This window comes from Tachyglossus aculeatus, chromosome X5 (assembly GCF_015852505.1).
Source record: "Tachyglossus aculeatus isolate mTacAcu1 chromosome X5, mTacAcu1.pri, whole genome shotgun sequence".
In the NCBI taxonomy this organism is placed as follows: Eukaryota; Metazoa; Chordata; class Mammalia; order Monotremata; family Tachyglossidae; genus Tachyglossus; species Tachyglossus aculeatus.
In genome coordinates, this window is record NC_052097.1 from 8,982,656 (window position 1) to 8,993,501 (window position 10,846).

The 10,846-nt window shown below is 51.6% G+C and overlaps 1 protein-coding gene across 1 annotated transcript in view; it reads right to left on the bottom strand.

Moving 5' to 3' along the window:
- Positions 1 to 10,846, bottom strand: part of SYNPO2 (synaptopodin 2) — a 165,173-nt gene that overhangs the window by 21,566 nt on the left and 132,761 nt on the right. The window contains exons 3-4 of the mRNA XM_038769145.1: positions 7,221 to 7,984; positions 1,928 to 4,065 (exon numbers count right to left, since the gene is read on the bottom strand). Of these exons, the coding sequence (XP_038625073.1) occupies positions 1,928 to 4,065; positions 7,221 to 7,984 (2,902 nt within the window). The remainder of the gene's footprint in view (positions 1 to 1,927; positions 4,066 to 7,220; positions 7,985 to 10,846) is intronic.

The following is a 10,846-nucleotide window of genomic DNA, read 5'->3' on the forward strand; positions in this document are numbered from 1 at the left end:
TTTTATGTCGTGGAAATATGTAAATCAGAGATTTTTAGTACATATGAAAAGGCAGGCTTGTGAACAAAAAGAAAGGCCAGATGTAGATGCTCAATTAAAAGCAGAATGGCCTAGTGGAAAGAGCCTAGGAGTCAGAGGACCTGGGTTCTAATTCTGACTCTGCCACCTGTCTGCTGTGGGACCTTGGGCAAGTCACTTAACTTCTCTGTACCTCAGTTCCTTCATCTATAAAATGGGATTAAGAGTGTGAGCCCCACGTGGGGCGGGGACTGTGTCCAACCTGATTAACTTGTTTCTACCCCAGCGCTTGATATAGGGCCTGGCCCATAGTAAGTGCTTAACAAATGCCATTAACAAAAAAAGAAGAAGAAGAGGAGTGAATTGGGTTAGACGGACCCAGGGAAGGAAAGCCGAAAGAAAATACATTGGAGAGAAAAGAAAAGAACGTTTTTAATTATAGGGTTAAAATACAGCAGATTGACAGTGACAGTGGCAAGTGAACTGGAAGAGAGGAAATGGAAGAAAATTAAAACAATCCCACAGACTCTCGAACCAGGCCCGTTTTCTATGAGTTCTTGCTTTACCTTTCCTGTGCAGACCAGCCTGATGGGTTTCCCTGAAACTCTCCTTCTCCACGTCAGTTCATGTACTCACCGCAGTGTTGAGTGCAGGGCTCTGCACACAGTAGGCACTCAACAAATTCTATCGAATGGCTAGTTGACGTAGCTCCTGTCCAGCAAATGAGTTGCTGTCAGAAAGGCCTAGGCTTCAGATACAAGCGAGGTAACTTCTTCGGGCTTAGCAGCGGTAACCCAGCAGGTCAGAGTCAAAACACTTGACCAAATTGGGAGTTTCTGCAGGAACCCGTCGAGTAAGTGAAAGGAAAAAAAGAAGAGACGGCAGCAGGAGAGGCAGAATTGACAAACAAACCAAGGTAGAAATAAGAGCCCGTGCGGTGGCCCCAGAGCTGGGACGACAGCTACGTCCTTCCCCCGTCCAGCTTCCTCACACCCGCGGTTCCTCGTGGGGGACATTCCGGTCCCAGAGATGGCAGCCCACCATCTCCTGGTCAAGGTGCCGCAGCAGGGAACACAACCCGACCTCATCTGTCCTTACGTCAGTTTTACTGATTCCCGGACCCGGTCGTCTGCCTCCTCCTAACCTGAGGGAAGTGAAACAGTTCCCAGGATGGTCGGAGACTTCCTGGTTCAGTACCTTACCTAAGTGGAGAAACGTCAGCCCCTGGGGACCAGAGCGGTAATTTCCTTACTACCCCTCCGCCCCTTCCTCTGACAGGCTGCTCCAAGCCCACAGCCATTCCAACTTTCTCTCTGTGAAATAGAGAGGCCACCAAACCTGACAGACCATAATTGATCTCCAAACGCGATCCCCTTACCCCCATCACTTCCTCCCCCACCCCACATCTGCCCCACAGCACGAATTTGGGAGATAAAGCACTTTAAAAAACAATGGAAAGCCTCGTATCAATTTGTGTTCTGCATGAACTGAGCTGAAACCCCTTCACCACCAGAACACAGTTGTTCTTTTGGTTTTTGTTTTTGCAGTAGAGGCTACACCCTAATGTCCGGGAGCACTGATCACTGTCTTTGGATTAAAGCGGAAAACCTACAAGCCCCGCTTACTTAATACAGGAGCCCGGGTCCGCTTTAGGGGGCCCGAGCGTCCCATAGGCTAGGTGGACTTGGCCTCAGTTTTACATCTGTCATGGACTCCTTTCACCGTATAAAATGGCTTGGGCCCAGCTTGGAGGTATGCTACTGGCGGGGTTATTAAGTAAGCTAGGGGCTGTGCTAGACACTCTCGAGGGTGCCAGATCACCACGGCAAACAACTCATCGCAAGCAAAGTGGGCGCGGAGCCGCGGCCGGCTCCGACGTCTACTCTTCCACGACAGCGGGCTTCCACACCTGGGCCGTGACGCCACCCCTCTTGGCTGAGAACTTGGGCCTCGGAGCCACGAAGTAAGAGGCCGTGGCCGACTCTTGCTTGGGAGAGGAGGGGCCGCCCACGGGCCCGGGGGAGGCGCTGGCCGGACTGACCGCCTCCGGGTGGAAGGGAGGCTGGGACCCGTAGGCCGGCACGGAGTACACTGACGAGACCCGGTAGGTGACGGGCGAGCCGGCGTCGGCCGGCCGCGGCGGGAGGCCCTGCTTGGCGCCGGGCGGAGGGTCGAGCTTGGCCGGCGGCTTCGCGGCCGGGCCGTCCTTCGCCCCGGGCGGTTGGAAGGTGAACAGAGAGGCGTTGAGCTGATAGGGCTGGTGTTTCATGACCTCCAAGGCGTTGAGGGGTTTCTTGGCCTTTTTGGGTGTCGCCTTGGAGGCCGCCGGGGCCTGGGACTTGATGGCGGCCAGCGGGTAGGAAGGCGAGTAGATGGGGTTGTAGGCGACGGGCGGAGGAGCTCTAACGTTGGAGGAGTATTTCCAGGAAGCTGGCAAAGACGGCGTGGGGGAGGGAGCTCGGGCCCTGTGGGCCTGCACGGTTTCCGAGTCCACCACGTACTTCTCCATCCGCGACTGCCTTTTGGCGAACAGCTGGGCTCCCTTCCCACTCATGCCGGGCAGCTGAGCGGCCAGCCCTACCTGGGCGGCGCTCCCGGCCGCCGGCGAAGGGGTCGTCTTGGGAGGGTTGTTCTGACCGGCCACCGCGGCCTGAGGCCCCCGGAAGGGACCGGTTACGTTGAGGGTACTCGGGGGCCGGTACGGGGGGTGGGCGACTTTGACGGGGGATGTCGCCGGGCCTTGGGCCGGGGGGGCGGCGGGGAAGACGGGAGGCTGGCCGGACGGTGCCGCCGAAGGGGCCCAGACCGGCGACGCGGGCGCTCCGGGCTGGGACGGGGATGCTTTGGCCGAGGGCTTCGGAGCGACGGGAGGGGGGGTCTTCTGTTTGGAGGCGTGAGTCTGCATGAAGTTGCAGGCCTCGGCCCCCAGGCTGAGGTAGTCTTCCTCGGGCCCAGACTCAAAGCCGGCCCCGGGGCCCCGTTTGCCCTCCACGTTCTGGACGAGGGACAAGAGTTCCGGGTTGGGGCTGACTTTGGGGGGGTCCTTGAAGGTGAACATGGGCTTGGTGCCGCTCCTCCGCTTGGCCTCCTGCAGGATTCCGGTCCTCTTAGCCGGCACGGCGATGCGCTCGTCCCGGGAGGCGATCCGCTCGGACGGCTCGTAGGGGGTCCACGGGGCCGGGGCTGTCCACGAGGCTGGCGGAGCGGGGCCGGCTCCGGGGCTCCACGCTCCCGTGGGGAAGGTGTCGGGGGGCGGGGTGATGGCCGAGTAGGGGGGAGGGGCGGGGAAGTCGGACAGGGGGCTCGCCACGCTTCTCGTCGGGGAGAACGGGGCGGCGGCAGCCCGGCCCGCAGATCCCGGGAAAGGCTTGGCGGTCCTGTTGGAAGCTGCCCCTCTCTGGGCCTCGGCGGCCCCAGCGAAGCCATTGTGCTGCACGGTCTGGCTGGGGCCGCGGCTCAGCTCCACCGAACTCTTGCTCGTGAAACTCTGGCTCCGGGTCACCTCTTCTTCCGTCCTCTGGTACGAAGTCACCGTCCTCGTGGCTTCCGAGCGGGCCGCCTCCCTCTCCTTGCCCGGCCTCGGGCCCTCTTGCTCGGCGGTGATCTGATCCATCCTCTCCCTCCTCTTGGCAAACATGACCGCCCCCTTGCCCGTGCTGTCCGGCAGCGTCTGCATGTCGCCTCCGCTCTTCAGCTTCTTTTCAATATCCCCCAAGCCGGAATCCCAGTCGAAGGTCACGATCTGAGCCTCGTTGTCAGTGTCAGAAGGTAATTCTTCATCGACCTCCGATTCGCTCGTCCCCAGGAACGTCACCTCGAAGGCCTCGGCCCCGGCGTCGCCTTCCTCCTCGTCCTCCTCCCTCTCGAGCTCCCCGGTGCCGTAGCTGACGAGGGTGTATTTCCTGGCCCTCTGCCGGCGCTTCTTAAACATCAACACTCCCTTGGAGTTGGGGTTGGGGGCCGCCGTGAGCAGAAGGGCTATGCTTTTGCATTTAGACTTGGCCTCTTTCACCTGCTTCTCCGACTGGCTTTCACTCCTCCGGAGCCCTAGGGAGAAGAGGGAAATCACATTGAGACGACCGCATTCTGGAGGGAGGGGAGCCCAGGAAGACCAATAGCTACCCGCGGTTCAGATTTCCCAGGGTGCCCATCCTGAATCCCGGAACCTTTCCTCACACAAGCATCCCAGGAGAAAGGAGCGTGATGAATCCTTTCCTAGACGGGCAATTGGGGACCTAATTTTTAGAAAGGCCTCAAACGATTTTACCGACCATCCTATTGCCTTCTCCTACCCCCTGCCCTCCGACGAATGGTATTCTGTAAGACTGCTAAACTCTCTAACATCCATACGACAGAGCATATTGTGCTCATGGGTACGGAAGGGTAAAGAAATATCTGGGAATGACAAATCACCTGGGAAATGGCAATCCTAGTAAAAGAGAGGCAGCAGGGGTTTCCTACTCCGTCTCTGACTTTCACTGGGAGCTCCATGTTGGGCAGGGGTTGTACCCAACCAGGTGAACTTGCATTAGAGAAGCAGCATGGCTTAGTGGAAGGAACACGGGCTCGGGAGTCAGAGGTCGTGGGTTCCGATCCCGGCTCCGCCACTTGTCAGCTGTGTGACCTCGGGCAATGCACTTAACTTCTCTGTGCCTCGCTTCCCTCCTCTGTAAAGCCTGATCACCTTGTATCTACCCCAGTGCTTAGAACAGTGCGTGGCACATAGTAAGCGCTTAAGAAATACCAAATTTATTATTATTATCTACCCCAAATGCTTAGACTAGTGCTTGGCGCATAGTAGGCCCTTAACAAATACCATTAAAAAAAAAAAAAAGGCTTAGCAGAGATCTGGACTCCCTGCATCTGACTGCTCGATACTTCCCAAATTATCCTTGTCCTGCCAGCCTCCATCACCTCCCATTTTCCTCCTCTTGCCCATTCCCGACGCCACAGGCACCACTGAGGGTTGCTCTCTGGGTTTCTCCTGCCATCTGCAGGCACAGCTTCATCAATCTTCAATCCACAGACGAAGACTCATGCAATCAAAACTCTATATACAGATAAATTTATATTACAGTGAACCTCCAGTGTCTTTGGGTCTTAGCCTCCACAATAGAAATGAAAATCGGGTTTCATTGTTAAAATCGGCCCCACGGTAAGGTATCGCCTCGAATTTTCAGAAAACTCAACCAAGGCACACATCCTTCACATTCATTCAGAAATAAGGCTTACTAAGGAAAATGTAGAGTGCTATTTCCAGAGATGTTCCAAAGGGAAAGCGGTAAAGTAAGTTTTAGTGGCCTAAATATAGGTAGAATTTAGAATTTGGTGGTATCAAGACTACCTCAGTGATTTTACCTATCGATCGATGGTAAATGAAAATTTAATTACTGCATGGCATTAGGTGGGAAAGGAATGTGTTTGGCAGTGTTTGTCATTTGGAAGTGATCTATATCAATGCATTCTACAAGAAAAGATGGCTTGAAACATTTGAAGACAAAAAGACCCCCAAACCCTTAAGAAATAAAAAAAGGGGTACATGACCTGTAATGATGGATGGATGGATGGATGCTACCTAGTTTGGGTCAGCCTTTAATTACGTTATAATATCTAGAAATCAACAGGGAACTTTATAATAAGAAGCTTTCTTTTGCAAGCTGATGTCATTAGAGATGAACCATCAGTGGCAAAATATGATTCGGTGGCAAAGTGAGTCATAATCTTCCCAAATAGATCATTATTTTAGAGTTAAGTTTTCATTTTCCAGGAGTGTAAACGCTTAAATGAGAGGGATAAACTGTGGAGTTTTTTTAATGCACTTTTAAAATTTCACAAAACAATGCATTTATTTCAAACAAGCTTCAATTTCAAAAGAATCCCTTCAGAGCTGATTGATTTCACTTCTGAAAATCAATTCTGACACTTTTGGCTGCAAAGCGCACTTCTGCCAGAACCTAATGTTTAAATTGAAAGCAATTATAATGCCACATTGGAACATTATCCCACTAACTTGTTTGATACCGCTAAATACTGAAGATTGTTGGGCTAGTGGTATTTACCAACAGCCAACGTTTTATAAGTCAGAGTAACAACTGCAACTCTCAAGTCTTCGGTGACATACCGCAAAATATAACTCTGCTTTTATGTTCCGGTTTGCTATGACAGGTGTTTGAATTGCCTACTGTCATTTAAAATGCGCAGTTTATTCCACTTGCCAATAAGGATACATTTGAGTACCCTAAAAAAGGTGGAATGAGCAAAAGATATTTAGAGTTGTTCCACCAGTCCATAAGGAATAACTCATTGCAATAACTTGTCATTGCGTACGTTCGAGTATCTTTGCCACGTAGCAGTAAGTGCCCAACCAAGATTCCTAAAATTGTTAAGAAAGCAAGCAACCTATATAAATAAAACAAAAACACACTCGCCACAAAATGGTCTCCTGTCACCTCCCTGCCTCTTTCTCCCTTTCTTTCCCCTCCCTACCTGCCAGCCAGGCAAAACCGGTTCAAAAAACCACCTTTAGCATTTTTCATTTCCAATCATTTAAATGCCCAGGCGAACGGGAGGCTGATCCCCTCTGTCGAGAGGAGGAAGAAACAGTAAGTTCATTTTACAGTCGGGCAAAGATGTCCCAAACTTACGGGATCATGTAACTCGTCAGCGTTACACATGCTGGTGTCCGTCAAACGGACTTCTGCAAGCATCATCAAGCTTCGCAACTCTTATCTTTGTTCAATTCCGGTCTGACCGTATTACCCGTATCGTCGCCTGAAGTTTCAGCGACCCGGCTCCGCTGCAGAGCAAACCGTTTTCGGCATGTAAAGTCAAACGAAGCTCACCCTGATCTCAGCCAACGCGGTGTTATCTTAATGAGCCTCCGTAGTGAAAATCAAAAGCCCAGCATATTGAACCTCTCCCCAGACACCCAGTTGCCTATCGGAGGCACAGAGAGAGAGAGAGTTAAACGTTTTCCCTCCCAATAATATACGGCCCCAACCTTATAGCTCCAGAAACCAGCAGTGGTTGGCCCCGGACTGTTGTAAGATCGTTACGTCAGAGAAATGCTGGGAAGCAGAGGGGACAAGTTGTCATGCTTGAGAAGAATTCCCCCTAAAAAATGAGCCCTGCAGGAGGGGTAATGGCAAAAAGCCTTGCAAGCTCTTAGCCGCTCCGAACAGCCCGAGCCGGTAGCTACTTACTCGCATGCCTCGCCCTGTGCTTGTGCGGTCTGGTGTGATTCCTTTCAGAGTGGAGATCTTCTCCCTGCTCTGTGCCTTCTGATGAGACTGCAAAGGAGACCAGGGAAGGAGGTGCTTCTGACTGGCCCCCTTCCACTTGAGAATCAACACTCCCCTTTCCTGCTTGGGATCTGGTCCCTTCCGCCTTCTCCCTGGCAGAGCAGTCCAGGATCACCTCCACCCTAGAGAAGCGCGGTGCCTCCGCTTCAGCCCCCTGGATCCCCTGAAACTCCTTGCCACCGGCAATCTGGATGACTCGGCCGGACCACTGGGGAGGGCCTTCTCTTTCACCCCGGGGACTCGCAGGGATCTTGGCGCCGGCTCCCTGCTGCAAGATGGGGTCAGAGGCGGGAGAGTTCCGTGTCTCGGCGCCCGGGAGAATCCCGGCAGCGCCGGTGCCCTCGGGCCCGTCACGTGAGAGGGACAACTGCAGCTCCACTACAGCACCTGGCCTTCCCTCTTCGGCCTTATCCGACAAGAGCCCCTGCGGCGGGTCGGTCACTCGGGGCGCGATCCGGAAGCTCTGAACTATTTCTTTTTCTTGCTGCGGGCCCCCGGAGGGATCTCCGCTCTGCACCTGGGTGATGAGCAGCTCTTTGTAAAGGGTCTGGGGCGCCGGTCGGATCTGCAGGGTGCTGCTCTTCAGGCAGACCTCGCTTCGGAGCCTGTCGGGATTCCCGCTTTCCGCTTCGGCGCCCGAGGTCTCGTCGTCGGCGCTGGAGGGCCTGTTCGCAAAAATAGTTCCCGATGGTTAAATGGGACTTTCCTGTCGTTTTCACGTTTTCCGATAAATCTGGGCAGTGGCCTAGGGACTGTAACATATCGCCCTACATTCCAGCTGTTGCATTTTTATTTATTTTTTTAAAACAATTGAAACCCCTGGCAACTTGTCTCCTGGAGTCCACTAGACTGTAAGCTCCTTGAGGGCAGGGATCATCTTTAGCAACTCTGTTGCATCCCCTGAGCATTTAGTATCGTATTCTGCCCACAGTAAGCGTGTGTTTGAAAAGGTTTTTCCCCACTTGTTTTTTAGGGCTGTTCACATTAGCTCTAGAACCCAGATGCAATGCTCATTTCGGAGTAGTACAGCCAACCCACCTACACCCAGCCCAAACTTTGATTTGGTTCCTTAGGCAAACAGTCTTTTCAGAAGTTCTGGGGTTTAAAAGTTGGTGTGCTCAGGCCTCTCAGGGCTTGTGTTAGGAGAGGAAAAGAAGAGCGTGTTATGACTTTGCACTCAGTACACAGACCCCGGGCTAGTCATTCTGTGCCAAGAGATCTCCTACCCATGGCATCACTGGATGGTGAAATCATGAGCTATTTATAATGGGGATTTTGCTGTCTTGCCCCTTTTGAACCTTGTGGTCTCGCTGCCTTTCCACCCCTTTTCCCCTCTCTTTAAGAAGAGAGGTAATAATAATAATAATAGTTATGGTATTCGTTAAGCACTTACTATGTGCCAAGCACTGTTCTAAGCTCTGGGGTAAATACAAGGTAATCAGGTTGTTCCATGTGGGGCTCACAGTCTGAATCCCCATTTTACAGATGAGGCAACTGAGGCCCAGAGAAGTAAAGTGACTTGCCCAAGGTCACACAGCAGACAAGTGGCAGAGCCAGGATTAGAACCCATGACCTTCTTACTCCCAGGCCCGTGCTCTATCCACTATTCCGTGCTGCTTCTGACCTGGTTAGTACCTTCCCCTCACTGAAACGAAACCCTGTGTTGCCATCCTTATAATAATGATGGCATTTGTTAAGCGCTTACTATGTGCCAAGCACTGTTCTAAGCGCTGGGGGGATACAAGGTAATCAGGTTGTCCCACGTGGGGCTCACAGTCTTCATCCCCATTTTACAGATGAGGGAACTGAGGCCCAGAGAAGTAAAGTGACTTGCCCAAGGTCACACAACAGACAAGTGCCGGAGCCGGGATTTGAACCCATGTCCTCTGACTCCAAAGCCCGGGTTCTTTCCACTGAGCCACGCTGCTTCTCTAATCTTATCTAATCCTTATCTTCCTGTTCCCCAATTTCCCACTGAAATGCGTCTGTTTTTTTTATTGTTATTATTACGGTATTTAAACACTCAATGTGTGCCAAGCATTGTACTAAACGCTGGGACAGATACAAGATGACCAGATTGGACCTGATGCCTGTTCTACATGGGACCCTCAATCCAAGGGAGAGGGAGAACAGGCAGTTAATCCCCATTTTAGGAGCAGCATGCCTAGTGGAAAGACCATGGGCGTGAGAGTCAGAGGACCAGAGTTCGAATCCCAGATCTGCCAGTTGCCTGCTACGGGACCTTAGCCGATTCACGTCACTGCTCTGTGCCTCAGTTTCTTCTTCACTACAATGGGGGTTCAATGCCTGTTCTCCCTCAGACCGCATGGAGCAGGAATTGTCTCTGACCTGATTAACTAGTATCTACCCCAGAGCTTAGGACAGTGTGCACGTAGGAAATGCTTAACAAATACCACAACAATTTTACAGATGAGGATGCTGAGGCCCTGAGAAGTTAAATAAACTTGTCCAAGGCCACACAGCAGACAAGGAGCAGAGCCAGAATTAGAACCCAGGCCTCCTGACACCCAGGGTCGTGCAGGGTCAAGTGGCTGAGCTCTCTATCAGTCAACATTTCTAGTCAATGGAATGTATGCTAGGGGATGTGGGACGCGAAAGGCATTAAGGACAAAGTCAAAGTCACTTTCTGCCATTTCAGATTGTATTGATTGCAAGAACGAGTTCTTTTCTGGCACCTCTTCAGTGTGAAACACCTTTATTATGATATTTAAGTGCTTACTGTGTCAAACACTGCTTTCCTCACTGGGGTAAATAAGTTAATCAGGGCAGATGCAGGCCGGTCCCACATGGGGCTCACAGTCATGTAGGAGGGAGAACAGATATTGAATCCCTATTTTACAGTGGAGGAAACTGAGGCACAGAGAGGTGAAGTGAGTTGCCAAGAGCAAGTTGCCAATGCAGTTTTGACATTAAGCAGGTGCTCATGTGACCTCAGGACCAAACCATTCATTGTGAGGAGGGAGTTGGTGCGTATATATACATACATATATATATATATATATATATATATATATATATATATATATACATATTATGGTATTTGTTAAGCGCTTACTGTGAGCCAGACACTGTATTAAATGCTGGGGTAGATACAAGCTAATCAGGTTAAACACAGCCCACGTCCCAAAGAAGCAGCGTGGCTCAATGGAAAGAGCAGGCAAGTGGTGGAACCAGGATTAGAATCCAGATCCTCTGGCTCCCAAGCCCATGCTTTATCCACTGGGCTACGCTGCTTCTCTTTTTTGCCTCACAAGTGAACTCAAAAGCTGTCAAAACAGAACGGGTTGGTTCTCCTAGCACAGTCAAGCCAGAAATCACACTGAGAATCGTGAATTCAGTTAAGATAACGACGGCATCTCCGCATCACCATCATTTATGATCTCTCTCCTGAGCCGATTACATCAAATTGGATCACTCTCAAATAGGAAACAGTGGACAACATCTATTGAACATCATCTGAGGCCAGTTAAAGGTCAAAACGTTTTGTTTTGTATTTTTAACTCGAG